The sequence below is a fragment of the Cucurbita pepo genome, chromosome 10 (assembly GCF_057944985.1).
Source record: "Cucurbita pepo subsp. pepo isolate OVF chromosome 10, ASM5794498v1, whole genome shotgun sequence".
In the NCBI taxonomy this organism is placed as follows: Eukaryota; Viridiplantae; Streptophyta; class Magnoliopsida; order Cucurbitales; family Cucurbitaceae; genus Cucurbita; species Cucurbita pepo.
Genome location: NC_141807.1, coordinates 5,185,731 through 5,201,602, shown reverse-complemented (window position 1 = coordinate 5,201,602; position 15,872 = coordinate 5,185,731). Strand labels below are relative to the sequence as shown.

At 36.1% G+C, this 15,872-nt stretch overlaps 2 protein-coding genes across 2 annotated transcripts; both read right to left on the bottom strand.

Moving 5' to 3' along the window:
* Positions 1-434: 434 nt before the first annotated feature.
* Positions 435-2,675, bottom strand: LOC111804372 (protein OCTOPUS). Its single transcript, XM_023689148.2, has one exon. It carries the CDS (start codon positions 2,567-2,569, stop codon positions 563-565), a length of 2,007 nt encoding a protein of 668 aa, XP_023544916.2. The 5' UTR covers positions 2,570-2,675; the 3' UTR covers positions 435-562.
* Positions 2,676-4,867: 2,192 nt separating this feature from the next.
* LOC111803369 (uncharacterized) lies at positions 4,868-15,044 on the bottom strand. The gene is made up of 10 exons (XM_087127350.1): positions 14,938-15,044; positions 14,610-14,827; positions 13,952-14,030; positions 11,010-13,801; positions 9,873-10,058; positions 9,518-9,699; positions 9,373-9,434; positions 8,869-8,947; positions 6,423-7,674; positions 4,868-6,325 (listed from the first exon to the last, which is right to left on the bottom strand). The coding sequence occupies exons 2-4, from the start codon at positions 14,721-14,723 to the stop codon at positions 13,767-13,769; spliced, it is 228 nt and encodes a 75-aa protein (XP_086983476.1). The 5' UTR covers positions 14,724-14,827; positions 14,938-15,044; the 3' UTR covers positions 4,868-6,325; positions 6,423-7,674; positions 8,869-8,947; positions 9,373-9,434; positions 9,518-9,699; positions 9,873-10,058; positions 11,010-13,766.
* Between the last annotated feature and the right edge of the window lie 828 nt (positions 15,045-15,872).

Genomic DNA, 15,872 nt, shown 5'->3' with positions numbered 1-15,872 from the left:
AACTTTTTGACTTTATATACAAATTTGTCTAAAGTTTGCTTTTTCAGTCTTTTTTATTTTTTTCCTTGAGACAAAATCATTACTCAGCTTTAGTTACTGTTTGAATGACGCGGGATTCGAGTCCGACCTCCTAATTAGTGATTAAATGTACTAATTATCATTTCAAAGGACGATGATTAAATTTAAAAATAAATAAATAAACGATTCTAGAAAGAAAATGTTATATTTTTCATGGAGAAAATATTTTAAAAGAATATATATTAAAGAGATATAAAGACCAAAATTAAATTTGATGAAAGGGTCTAAAAAATTATAATAATTTTAATAGGAAAAAAATTAGAAATATATATATTTAAAGGAAGAAGAAATACTGAAATGTTTGTTATTTCAGTAAATTGAGAGTTTTATGGTAAAATCATAATTAGCAGCGACAGTTTTCATTGTTTTTTTTTTTTTTTTTTTTTAATTTTTAAATTAAATTCCAACAAAAATTACACGGAAATTCAACAGAAACTTAACAGCTTCTTGTTCTTGTTCTTGTTGTTCTTCATGTTCATGAATTTCAGTACAATCTCAGCACACTTCTGGCGATGGACTGAGCTGGATTCGGTCGGTTCTTCACGATTTCCCCTCGCCGGCTGCCCTTCATCGGCGTTACATAGAACCGTAGAAGTCCATTGTCGACGACGTCGTTCGTTGAAAATCTAGCACTATGATTTCTCTCCAACACGAAATCTTCTTTCTTCTTCCTAAAGAATCCGCTGCTTGTTTCCACATTGCTCTTTCTCATGCTTCCAAATGATCCGCCATTGTTGTTCTGCAAGCTCCTCCAGCTCACGCTGCTGTTGCTTCTCATCATTTTGGGGTTAAAACCCATTCCTCCGCCGATTCCTCTAACCTCGCCGTTCCGTTCGCCTCGGAATTCAGGCCATGATTCCGATAAGGATCTCGTTACGCCGTTAGTTCTAGTGCTATATCTGTCTTCGTCTTCGTATTTGTTGCTAGCTCGCCGGTGTATGAACGCCAAAATGTTCCAGCCCTTACCCCAACGGCGGGACTTTTTCGCCTCCTTCCGGTCTACGTTTCTGAAAGGAATTTCGAAGGTCTCCGAACAGTCGTCTCGTAAGGAATTCGTGTTGGAATCTCTTAGGACTTTGTCTGGAACTACCAATTTCGGTCCGGAAAAGAAATCGGCTGTTGCCGGAGAGACTTTCGCGTTTGAGGATGATTTAATCTCGTCCATATCCGCAACGACTGCCGCTGCCGTCTTCCTTAGTGAGCTTGATCTGTCGAGGCTTCTTCTTCGGCGAGAGGAGTCGGAGTAGTAATCTCTGGTTTGTTCCGAACCACCGGGGACGGTTTCATCGTCATTGCCGGAAATTGCAGGTTCTTCGACCGGAATTTGAGTATCCGTTCGAGAAACATGAATCGGAGCATCTTCAACAACAGAGAGCATCGTCGGCATTCTGGTGAAAGTACGGCTTACTAAATAGCCATCCCAAGAAGCTCGTGGTTCATCGAAGGAGTAACGAGGATCGTCGAAGGACATTCGGCCGGCGTCGAGGGAGAATCTTGGATCGGTATCGCAGGACCGACGGCCATAGCCGTAATCGGCTATCTCCGACTGTGTTTCTCTGAATTGACGTCCGATCGGCTTCTCCACTGGCAATGTGGCGGAGCCACCGCCATTTCTGCTCTTCTTGAGCTTCTGCTTATCTCTCCATTTCTGCCATTTCTTGCTGAAAACAGAAGCGGCTGACCAGAAACTCCCGGCGATCTCCTTGAAGTCCCGACCGGAGGGTTTCTTGGGTTGGGAATCGAGATCTATGTGATCCTTTATTCTCTTGAAATCGTCTAGTACTGGTTCAATTTCCGGCCGGCTTGGTTCTTCATTCTCCTCTTCCTCCTCTTCTTCTTCATCCTCTTCTTCCTGGATTTCTTGGACTCTGTCGTCGACTACATTACCGGCATCGGATTCTCCAGAAATCTCTATTTCAGGTTCAGTTTCGTCGTCTTCTTCTTCTTCCTCCGGTTCCAAAACCGGACCACGAACAACAGACGAGGAGGCCAAATTTCTAGGTTCGTCCTCAATGTGAACACCGCCGCCATTGTTAATCCGAGGAGCTTCATTCTTCAATGGCTTCCGTTCATCATCCTGTGAGAAAAGAGTCCACAGAGTATTCCGAACTCTCACGTCACATGATTTCCTCTGAGGCTCAAACACACCGGAAAATCCTTCATTCTTGGATGCCGAAAACGATTTAGTCCGACGAAGCTCAGGTAAAAAAGAAGACGGTTTATTCCAGCCAGAGGCGGCAGAAGGACCTCCACCACCAGCGGAGGGTCTGAAAATGGCCTTAAGAGCAGCAGCAGCAGCGGAGGAGTTAATCGGCGGCTTTCGAGAAGAGGAAGAAGTTGAAGAAGAAGAAGGTTCGAGAACAGCAAGACGCTCGCAGAGACATGTAGGGCAGAAACCGGTGAAACGCTCTTCTGGATGACGGTCGCAGGAGGTGGAAGGGCGATGGGGTTGCAGAAGCAAAGGCGGCAGCGCCTCCGTGACTGGATTCATCTCCGGCAACAGGCGCTGGTCATGTTCCAAAATGAAGAGAGAGAGAGAGGGAGAGAGAGAGAGAGAGGTTTGGTCTAACGAACAGAAAAGAAAATAAGGTTAAAACGACTGCAAATTCTAGAGAGAGAAATTCTATGTGGGAGGGAAGAAGAAAGGGTGGGCCCCACATGCTGCGTGTCGCATCTTCTTTTAGCCTTATTAAAAGAAGTGAAAATTAGTATTCTAGGGACACGCGCCGCTGTGAAATTACCATAATGCACCCTTCTTCTGTACCCTCCCCCTTGCCCCCCAGCCCTACATTTTCTAGGCTCTGTTTGGCTCTAACTTTATTTAATGAAAATCATTTTATAAAATAATAATAATAATAATAATAATAACAATCAAATACCTTTTTAACTCACATAAAATATAAATTTTCGGTCAAAAATCAATACCACAATTAATATCCATATTCATTTTCTCGACATTTAAATACGATTCCAATAGCTTCTCGGATCTGTTCTGCTCGACTTTGTCCTAACGACACACGAGACACGTTTTCACATACTTAACTAGTACAAAACGTGTCCAATTCAACAATATAAAGGTCCTAAGTTTAAAACGAACGACTATGTAATAACATAGTTCAAATACGACAATATCTACTAACAAATAGCTTAAACTGTTACAATTCACTATTTTAAATAGAGCGACTTCTTAGTACTATGATGAACTTCAATGTATATAATAGATATTTGAGTTTTGGGTTTGGAGCTGGAACGTTATTTGGCACTATATTGTTCAGTTAAATTATTTATCTATTTTTATCATAATATTTTTGTTTTATTGTTTTTTTTTGGTCATATAAATGGTCTAATATCATAAATACAAAATTTCTTTATTTTTATTTTTAATTTTAATTTTATGTTCTCACAAGGCTTTCCCATTTCACCCCTTTATTTCTTTTCCTGTTTTAGGGTTTTTCCTTTTTGTTTTTATGGCTTTTCAGTCTTTTTTAGCAAAATTTTTTCTTTTTTCTTTTTGCTTCCCAAATCCCAATTTCCATTTTGCCTGTTTTATTGTTTTGTTTTGCAATAATAAGTAAAAATTTAATCTTGAATTTTGCTTGCCCATTTCCAAAGTACAAATCCCTTTCTTTTCACTTTCCTTTATTTCCTATATTTTCTCACTTCTTATATCCCTAAAAAAAATATTAAAAAGAAAAAATTGTTGTCATTTTTAAAATTTTAATTTCGTGTCTAATGAATTTATAAATTTTTAATTTTATGTATACTCGATCGATTTGTCTAAATACACTGATAACTCGAGAGTTTAATGTCTTACTGCACAAAATTCAATTTACGTTAAATAAATTTGTTGATTTTTTTTCAAAATATTGAAAATATCAAATGTTTATTAGTCATAAGATGACTTATTACCGGCAAAAATATAATAAAAAGTAATAACAGTAATCATAATTCATAATAAAAACAACAATAATGTGAAATATTTTATAAAAAATAAATTTGTAAATAAAAATAATAATTACCAAATGAAAGCACACGTGCATACGTAGGAGTTACGTATGGTTCTACAAGGTGCGGTGGCAATATCAATTTTCTGAACACGAGACCTCAGATTTTGGGCCCACATTATTCATATCTACTCACTTCCATGAACCTGACCGCACCTGATTTTTACTTTTTATTATTTTTTTTTTATAGAAAAAATGAGATAGAATAGGAAGGAATGTTCGCACGTGTGGTGGATACATACGTGGCATATTCATTATTGGAATATTTGTGTCACCCTTATTAATATATGACAATCTAAATAATTATTTTTAATGAAATAATTCTCGTTATAGCTACAATTTATTGTTTTTTAATGAATAAATTTTAGTTCTTAATCTAAATTTTATAAGACAAATTATTTTTTATTTTAAATATTAAAATCACAGTTTAGAATAAAATACATGAATTTTAAAATTGTTATTTTCTCTATCAAATTACTCCCTCAATTATGATAAATTTAATATTTTATTTAAATTAGAATAAAGTTAAGTTTGAGAAATGTTTTAGACCAATCTAAAGTTTTGAATCAAACAATTCAAATAAAGATCCCAATACAACCCAATTCTTTAAATTTTTTGTTGGGTTGGATTGTCCGTTTCTTTTTTTTTTATTCGTAATTATTTAAAAATTTCAACCTATCAACGATACATCTTGGAAACTAAAATCTCATAAAAATCAAATAACCAAACATTCTCGAGTCACAACGCATCACTAACCTTGATTATAAAAATTACAATGGTCTTAATGTTCATATATCTTAAAAGTAGGGTAGTGTTGGGTTATAATGACCGGAAAAAAATGTCAACTTACAAATCAACTTAAATTTTTTATTTTTTAAAAAATCAACCTAATTCGAATTGGAAAAACTTTAGTCCATCCTAATTTTTATATTTTGAATGGAATAATCTAAATGGATTAAATCTTTTCATCACATGAAGAACAAGATAAAAAGAGAGAAATAAATAGAGAGGGGGTGGGGGAGGGGTAGCTTTTGGGCACCGCAAAGTCACGAGGAAGCAGTGGCGGTTGGGCAGTAGCGGCATCGTCCTCAGGCAATCACATGAAACAAATAAAAGAGAGAGAGAGAGAGAGAGAAAAACCTAACTTTTGTGAAAGCTCAAAGGGGGAGGGGTATGATGGTAATTAACGCCGACTTCATTGATTGGGGGGTGGAAATAGCAATTATTTATTTATTTATTATTTTTTTTTATAAAAAAATTGGAGGGGGGGAGGGGAGTGGCTGGAATATATGAGGCGTAAAGTGTGTTAGTGTCCTCTATCTTTAACTTTTCCTTTATTAATAAAGCAAGAGTTTTTGTTCATAAAAAACAATAATGACAATAATAAATATATTATATTTTTTCTTTAAAAAGAAAAAAAAAAAGAAAAAAGAAAAAGAAATAAAGAAAGGATTAAGAGTTTGTCTCTCTCTCTCTCTCTTTCTTTTTGTGTGTAAGTGATCTGTCTTTTAGGGTTTTTGCTTTTTAATATATATATATATTATTATTATTATTATTATTATTATTTTTTATCTTAGGGTTGGTGGTATGAGAATTATTGTGATGTTCCCATAAGGATATGTTTGCATGGAAATCTAGAGAGAGGCTCAGAATTTGGGACCAAACCAAAATTCTTCACTTGTGGGATGGATGAGGGGTCCACATCTTACAATAATGAACTGCATTCCCATCTATGCTCCACCAAGATACAATTAGATTCTCTCTCTCTCTCTCTCTCTCTCTCTCTCTCTCTCTCTCTCTCTCTCTCTCATTCCCAATCTTGGTCTTTTGAAATTTAACAATCCCAATGATTTGGGTTTTCTTTTTTGGCAAATGTATTGATGGGGATGACAGCAATTTGAGGAGTAGGTAGAAGCTTTAAATGTATTCATTTAGTTTTATACATTATATACCTCTCAATTTGATCAACTTGGTCTCGGGGGTGGACTTTGGAATGGGTAAGAGCGGGTGGAGTTCATATGGTTGCGGGGCAATGGTCAGTCTATTCACTATATCTTAACCCATGTAACCTAATGAACTAGAAATATAACTCTAAAGTATCACAAAGTCTTAATTAAAGTATAAATCTTAACCTGATGTATAACAAATCTATAATTATAAATTAGGAAGTCGAAGTCAGACGGTAACTTACCAGATAAAGAATCAACTACCATCCAAGAAGTTGATTGTTCGATCTCTCGATCCTGTACAAGATTGAATAAAAAAAAAGAATATCAATTTCTTCTCTCTATGTATTAATTACCATAGCAATGATAAAAGAAGAGTTCAAAGTTGTCTTACATGGATCGAAAAGAGTATTAAAGCAGCTTAAATCATTTCATTTTGTTTTCTCCTCCAAGGCTAATGGACAGGAAAGGAATCCTGCAAAGATTTTTCTCACACAACAATCTATTGGAATTATTATGATCCTTAAAACAATATTAAACTGTCTACTACAAGATTTCAGTCAATCTCTGCCCAGAAAACACCAAAATAATAATAAATTCATACATTCCTATGGATTCACACCAAGGCTGGAAAAGAAAAAAATCAGCAGCAGCAGCAGAGAGAGAGAGAGAGAGAGAAACCAAGGCATGGTAATCTAGCAGCCACATTTGTAAAAATTTTGTTTGACATGAAAAGGAGTTCAATTTTTTTATTTTTTATTTTTATTTTCTTTCATGTAATATATTCAAAGCCTGCAAACTGAGATTAAGAAGATAACAGAGTTGGATTTGGCAAAAGGGGGAGAGTGATTTAGCTTTGGTTTGCGTTCTTCTGTGAAGGGAACTGCAGATTCTAATGTTCAGAGTGTGTGCAGTTTTTGTCTCTCCCGTGCTGCTTTATGCAGTGAGAATGAGCTTTCTTCGTTTCTTTAGTTCTTTGTCATTTTCTCTATGGAAAAGTCACAGAGATTGGAACAGTTTCCCAGTCTTGACATAATAACCCCACACCCATAAATATATTCAGACTGCAATCTCCAAACCACATATAGTTTCACCTAACAACGATCATATGGGGTTTTCATTTTATAATCAACATTATTTTCATGATCTATGGGGATTAACTATAAGAGATAATGAATGCAAACCCCTTTTAGAGCCATCAACTAAGGAAATATATATTCTGATACAATCCAATTGATACTGAAAAGTTAAGCAACAATAAGTATATAGATTTGAAAGGAATCTACTTATTTGTTAAGGATAATAAACGTGAACTACATAAAAGGATGGCTGTAAAAGGTCCGGTTGTGTTGGAAAAAAGATGTAAAAATCTGGGAATCATGTCAACTAAAAGAAATCAAACTTGTGCTTAAATGGAGAAATCTAAAACTGGAAATGGAAATATGCCTCTTGCACAAAGCTGAATCTATTAATAATTAAAGCACAAGAGATTTCACATAAGGAACACCCATGGCCTCAATGTGAATCTAGAAAAGACTGAAAATAGTAGGAGGAGAATACTAGGTGACATAATCTTGGGCTTATGGAAGTTACCTTTCTGATTCATAATGAGGATAAATTGGTGGAGCACATATTACAGCGACAATCTGCGTAATAAAAATTAATGAAAGCAGCATAAACATGCGCATCCAAAGATTCCAAATTTCTTTTTAAAGTTGTGATATCCGATAATGTTGTTTAATTTAATGCCTAGATTATTATTGCCCATAATTAGGCAAGGGTACACATATTCACTCAAAAGGTGAGTCCCAAGGGAGAGTTCCAAATGAATAACTTCCTTTCCCTTGGTTATTTTTGGTGTTTATTAAGTACAGAGAAAATGGCAATGCAAAAACAAGCCTAGCTGTGAAACAAAAGAAGGGAAAAGAAAAACCGATCATTACAAGTGAAAAATGAACACAAAAGGACAATCAAATGAAGCCCCTTTACCCCATTCCTTTGCCCCACATTCATACAGCTCATATAAATCAGAGGCTTTTTCATTTCCCATTTTTCTTTCTGATTAAAAACAATGTATAAATGATAGGCCACTTTAACAGAGAGCCTCCACCTTGGACCCCATATACATGTGAAAATTTTCAATTCAAATTTTATAAAGGATGAGGTTTAGTGTCTACAAAATATTTGTTAATGAAGTTGTAAAAAGGAAATCTTTGAAGGCTTTAGGTTGTGTGAATGTTTTTTCCCCTTTAAATTTAAAATGGGAAGGAATAAATTAAGGGTACACTTCACAGATTTTAATCCTACACCCAAAAAAGAGGGATTGGGTATCTCATGCTCAGACACATTCATTTTTTTCAATGCCTGGCATAATGTGAGAGAGCTTTTCCATCTTTTGGCCCATGAAGATTCGGTAAATAATAATAATAATAACAACCACGACTACAATTAAACTAGTAATCATTGATGACTGGGCCTTCAATTGATCTAACATTATAACTGATCGGAGTTTGTGTGCATGTAGAGGGGAGGGGCGATAACCACTAGAAGTTTTCTTTTCAGGATATGCTTTCATGGTCCCTATTGGTCTGTTCATAGTGCCTGAAATGGTCATGATGAGATGACCCTAAATTCCAGCATTACATGAAATGGATAGACCTCTTATTGAAGGAAAGTGGCAGTTCCTCAAGGCAACTACTATGATAGGCTTATAAAAAAAAACTACATGATTATACGAGTCGAGTGAAGGAATCCCAAGAAAGAATATGGTTTTTGGCATGTTACTATGGAGAGAGAAAAGCAAAGGAATGAGCATACTAGAGATAAGTTTGTAGGCATACCTTCTTAGGGATTTGTATATATTCCAACAGGCCTTCGGTATCTGTAAATTCTCGGAGAGCTAATTATTCACTAGCATGCCTTGAGATTCACAAAAAAGGTTATTCTTAACAATTTTTAAATCAGAAATACATGAAAATCACAACTAAGAAACGTGTTAAAAGTTAAGGGGGAGAAAAAGATTTATTTATTTATTTTTTTTCTGATTCAGGGGAGAAAAAGAAAAGTTGGTCTTTGCCTTTTTCTTTTTCCTTATTTTTGTTAGTTACCTCTTCACAATTAAATGTTATAAAGTTTGGAGAACAAGAACTATGCCTACAAAACATGAGAAGAAAATAAGGAATCCTACAACTAAAAAAATGAAAAGAAAAAGAAAAGGAGGCACGCAGTTCTTTTTCCTTTTCTTTTCAGGGAAGTATGGTTCCTCAAGCTAATAACGAGCCCAGTAAAACATTTGCAAGTTAGCCCCTCTTGAAAAATAATATACTATTGTTTAGAGTTCTCACCGTCGGTGTCATGCCTGGCAATAGGAAGTGGCATCTTTGGCAAAATCCCGAAGGGCTCCGACCTAAAACAAGAACTCAAGGCAAGTGCGATAAAATAAGTGGATCAAAATTTAACTGCCAAAAGCTTGAATTTCCAAAGAATTACCTTTAAATTTTTTACTGTTCGAGATAGAGTTGATCGACTACCTGAAGAACGCATGGAACCAACGAGGCACAATGCGTCACTTATTTACCATAATTAGGCGCTACTTCATAGAAAACTATTAATTCCTACCAAGATTCTTCCTCAACATTTCATCAACCTTTTCAGATAGATATCCTGCACAACTAGCAATTCATAACAGAAATATTGGTTCATTAAAGTAATTTTCGAACTAAAAGAATTAAGTTCTGAGAAATGAGAATCTTGATCTGCCCAGGCCCCTTTTACTCTCTCAGAGCCCTCTTTTTTTTTCTTTTTTCTTTTTCTTTTTAATTATCACCAATTAGAAAGAACCTACCAATTCTTGCTCTGCCAAAACCTGACTTCGCAATTTCTCTGACGGAGAATGATTAGTAGCTTCGTCCACGTAATCAAAGTTTTGCAACCAGCGTCATAAGGTAGCACTAGAAGTCTTTTGGTGCTTCCAAGACAGTCCTGCACAGCACATTTGGAAGAGTAACTTCCCCTTACTGATGATTCACTCCTGTATAATAAACACCCATCAATTATGTGGCTTTTTTTTTGTATTAAAAGTAATCAAATTCAATTATATCATGGAACTGATGAATCTGTACAATCCAGGTTGCTTGATATTCCTCTTCCCAGCTAGACTATAAGTATAACCTTCAATTTGTAAATAAAAAAATGCAGACTAAGAAAATTAGTTGACGCTGCCTGTGTTATGGCTTTGGGATGCTCGGCTAAGGAGTTTGTTGATTAAAAACAAAGAATTTACTTCAACCGATATGCCCTTAGGCACGGCCGTACATAAACTAAAAATCACACTTGGAAACGGGGGCAATTAGCTAGAGCAGCAAGTGCGGAAGGAAACTGATTGCAAAAAAGGGGAAATCGACCTATTAAAATTATCTTTGGAAGAGGTCTCTTTGATATCCAAAAATTTCTTAGCAGTCGGACAAGTGGGGAATGCTGGGGTAAACTAGAAAAGTTGTCACAATGCACTTCTTCGATACTCACTTAGTGATTGTGCAACACTCACTCTCGTCCTATAGTAAGTTAGCCAACTCAAACTTGAATTGTCGGTAGGACAAATGACTTATCTCGCAGCCTTTACTCCGTTCTTGGAAAATGAGTTTAGATAAAATTTTGAAAAACATTTTTTAAAAAGTAAATATTATACCCTAGCAAGCAGAAAGACATACAAGGAAACAAGATAAAAGGTTTGGATGGCCAGACTGATACTATGAAATCATTTTTTTACATCCCAAACATTTGTATGAAAATATCTTCAGCTATGAAGAAGCCCTAAATGTTGCATATAGCTCAGACTGATTGATACTTTAGTTTGTCTAAGAAGAGAAATTCAACAGAGATTCAGGAATAGAAGTCCCAGTATACTTTACAATTCAACATCCCTATTTTGGTTGAATTCCCAAAGACTAAATTAATGTTGCGGAATCAAAATTTCACTAACCTGACATTGACAAACTGCCCGAATGTAGCTTGAATAGATCACCATTTTCAGACTTAATGCGGCACCGATACCACCTCCAGTGGCTTGCTTTTGACTTTTCACATTGCTGAAAAGCAGCTCTTCCGTTTTCCCAGAATGAACCTCATTCATTCTTGAGTGAAATTCATATCATTGCTATATCATTGCTAGCTTGACCAGAAGAGCATCCATTATAAACTGGTAGTTTTGCTGCATCTTGTCCTGTAAAGCACATTCCTCATCGGGAAAAAGATAAACAATTTTCACTGCAATGACTCGTCATAATCGTTAACTGCATACAAGTGCAATTATGTATATGCAGTCCTACTGTCGGCTGATTGAAATTGGAACCTTTAGTCTGCTTTTACCATAAGCCTTAGCTCGCAATCCAAACCAAACAAAAGATAAATATATGAGAAAACGCATTCAAATTTGACAGTGTGTAGCGGTTCTTATCATGCAAAACATTGAACTCTAGACGTAATGGTGTCTGCGGACAAATCTTTTTATCATAAATAGCTCAGAAGCATTTTAACAGAAATGGCATACACCATACGTCTCCCTTCTATAATCTTTCATTCTGGCTGTTTTCTATTGACTAGAAGTTTTCCTTCTACAAAACATCCACATTAAAAGAAGAATAATATCTTATTTTCCAGAAAAGGTTGATTGAGTAAGTAACACATCAACTAAACGTATTTTTTCTGTTTCGAAGAACACAATTGCGTTCTATTAACATCATCCAGGAATCTCTTGCATGGAAGAAACATTTTGCCTAGAATGCAACTCCTGATTCGAAAGGATCGCTCTTGGTTTAGGGTGGGCAACTAGTCCTATTACACCTATATTGCACCCTAAGATAAAGCAAACTGATATTTAAGAAAAATCATTCAGATTGCTAAGATTTATCAAGGTTACAAAGCATTTCTCCTAATGGTAGAAGCTGCAAAGTAGCTTTTCACGCGAACATTGAAGCCATTCATGCCCGAGTGAATGAATTTTCAAGATAGTCTTACACCAATCAAGATTAGTCAAAAAGGGTGTGACCGTAATCTATTAGTGGAAGACATAGATCTTCTGCATTTCAGGAGAACTTGGTAGATTTAGAAACACGTTATGGGCCTGCGGTTTTCCATTGCAGAATGGCCACTGGAGGCAGACATGTATTGTAAGCATGGAGAGTAACAAAAGGATTCATTTAAAAGAGAAAATGGCTCGAAGATCATCGAAGGCATTACCAAAAAGTTTCTTGAGACACATGAGAACCATTAGTATTTCTATTGTCAGAAGAGTTCCGGATAAGCTGCTGGTGCAGGACTTAACATATCCAAGGACGTGGTCAGAAAAAAATTGAAATTCTGGAGGTAGAGGTGCATTTTCTTGATCATCAACAATCAAAGAACAGCAACTTTTCTGTTCATATCACAGAAAGAGAAAAATTGGACAGAGCAAAAAGATAGATAAGATTATATACTTATGCAGGGTACCAATAAACCACAAAACCTTGCTAACTCGAAGTGATTAAGTTGGACATGCAATCATACAGAGATCAAGTTTGGTTCTAGATCGTGAGATGATCATCTTGAATCATTAAAAGAAACTTCCTGTTTGGTACACCTATGAATTGAATATGACTTAATAAAAGAAACCATGAAAATATTAATCTAGTAATATGATATTATTACTTCTGAAAGGCTGTATCCCAGGTTCAAGGACAAGTATATTATGCACAAATGTTGGATAGTATGTCCATGTTCAATGCATGAAGTATTGATGTGAATTAGGCGATCCGGGAAAATGTTGCTACCCTAAGAACTAACAAGACCCACAAAGACCGAATAGACCATCCAACACCTTCCATAACTCTTCCCCTGTCCCCCTAAACCTAATGAAACCATAAACTACAACAAACCACCACTCATGATTTTCTGCTTGCAAAACTTTACAGAATGAGAGTGGGGTCCATGCACAACCTCTACATCGGACAAGGAACAAGAATTGCGCAAATTATCTTCTTCTAAGTGGATTGTTTTTTGGTTACTGCTTTAAAATTAGGGCGGTTCACTTTAATTGAAATTTAACAAAGAAAACAAAAAACAGATCAAGCTCTCATTAAATTGAAAGTTGAATAAAAATTAAAATGTGTATGGATGCATGCAACATACATGCTCTGATCATGAAATCAGATAAAGACGTGAGAATGACGCATATTTATCAACTTATCCTCCACGTAGAACTTTGAAAAAAAATATTAAAAAACTAACACATATAACATCATGCAAACTTACATTTCTCTCCCACTCTATCTAAATGTATGTGTGTATTATACGCTTACTATCTACTGCATGTGCCAAGGGGTCCACAATTATATATCAACGCATCCATGTTGAACATTTCTGTTCGTGCTAGCTAGATTTTGCTTTAAAAACCATAGTCATAGAAAATTTCCACAAAAGCAGAGGGAAATCCGAAAGACTATAGATAAAACTTTTCTCATGAAGAATTCGAGCGTATTTATTCCAGAATAATAGTTACTGTCCTAAGGCGTAGAAGTAATTGAGATGTGAGTTCAAACATGCATCCAACAAGATTAACAGGTTTTCCATGCAAAGACAGTGAACTTGTCCCTAACTTAAATTGGGTCCTAGGAGATGTGATTGTCCAGAACTTCATGTGCTTCTTCCCAGCAGTTCAAAGAGGTTTTGAATCTGATGAGAAGGAAACAGATGAGATGGCCGTCTAAGATGAACATGGTTTGAGCTTTGCTAGCAACGCTGTAGTCCGCCAAATATATATTCCCCTCGTATAAATAAAGAATAGCGAGTTATTTAAGCTGGAAAAAGGAAAAGTGAACAAGTAGCAGCAGAACTGAAACCAAAGAAGAAAAAAACTAGCATCAGGGGAAAAAGCAAGGCAAGCAATACCGTACAGATGACCTTCAAGTTCTGATACAAAGGCCATGCCATCTAAATCCCACATAAATACTGTAGGCTGAGGCATTGACTGCAAAAGCAATATAGAACATGGGGTGAGGAAAATATAGTAATCGAGTCATCTGACCTTTCACCATTACAAACTACAGATCAGAAAGCCCATGATCTAGGCTTTTAGATGATTTTTATAAATTTATATGCACTGTGGTGAAGCCATCATCCCGTAGACAAATCTCTTAATATATATTCGAGGACCCACATGAATAGATGAAGAAACTGTCATGATCCAAATTTACTGAGAACGTGGACTTCATCATATAATACTGTCAATGAAATTCGGTGGTTGTTTGGCGTTGGTGCTGATTGATTACTGCTTAAGCACAAAAATATAAAGTGAGTTGGTGACAGGAACACCAAATCCCGAGGAAGCGCATCAATTATATCGAACAAAATTATATACACTGAAATTTTAAAGCAGGTAAAAATCATTTGGCTAAGTAGATCCGATTTGTCGAATAAAAACATCATGGCAGCTATAATTACGAACCGGAATATACGGTATCTCAAATCAATCTTATCTCAACAATCATATCAGTTTCAGTTCGTAAAACTGCAAAGACAAATGGACAATTCTGGAAAAAGAGTTCACCTCTCCAGCAGCCACGAAGCGGCCATCCTGGGAAATTGCCACACAGCTCAGAGGTCTGCACAGCCGAATAGGCACCAGGAGGTGCGATTGCGTACCAGAGTCAACATTATGCATCACCACAACGCATTCGACCAAATCGACACAGTTTGCAGAATTGACGTTCGAAACAAATCCATGGTTGTTCTTTGCAGAATTGTAGTCGTATAAGCTAGGAGACACTAAACAGAACAGAATAGGAAGATTATGAATAATCGTGATAGTGGAGGATCGGAATTAATGGCCTTCAACAGAAAACTCAAATGACAAACAGTGGCGAAGAGATTGATACCTTTGAAGATGAATCTGCTTTCTTGAGCTTGTAATTCGGTTTTAGCTGTGAACAATCGGCTTCGAGAATGGCATGGAGGTTTTTGCTCTTGTGAAAATATTCGAGACTGGAATGGATGGACGACGGCGGGAAATTTGCAATATATATATAGTGGCAATAAAGTTTCAAATAATTAGAAAATACGTGGACAACTGGGTCCCGCTTAAGTAGGCCGTTTCTATTAATATATATATATACAATATTGGTGTAGGAGCTTCAAAAAAAAAAAAAAATTATTTGGTTTTTGTGGTCTATTTTAATTATTTATTATTGTAGCTAACATCTACCGGAGCATTACGGATAACACTCTCAAGACATCGGATACAATAAATTTATCTGGTTGAATATAGGGGTGTTTATAGTTCGAATTGAGTTGGGTTGAGGGATCCTTTTAGACCAACCTAAAAGTTCAGATAACCAAACTCAACCCCAAATTTTTTGGTTTGGTTAAAAAAAAAAAAATAGAGGGTTAGTTTGGTTTGGTTCGGGTCAATCCAAAGTTTTGGTTTAAGATATCTTTTTATAAAATTTGGTTTGGTTCGGGTCGGGTCACCCGACCAAAAGTTAAGTCCAATGAACCTGAGATCCAAACAAAATATATTTGGATTTAGAAAAATGAAGGCAACTCAACCGAAATGCGAATCCAACCCAACCCTTATAATTCGGGTTGAGTCGGTTCAGATTGCCGTGTTCTTTGTACACCCATAGTTGAATAGACGATGTACACCCATAGTTGAATAGACGACCCCATAGTTGAATAGACGACTCGACGCTTCAAAGTACCCTTTCAAAGCACTTGGATCAAACGGCCAACAAGTATTTTCTATCATAAATACCAACATATTGTTGGATGGGAGGTCTCATAAGCATGTCTCTGCTGCTTACATAACAGGATG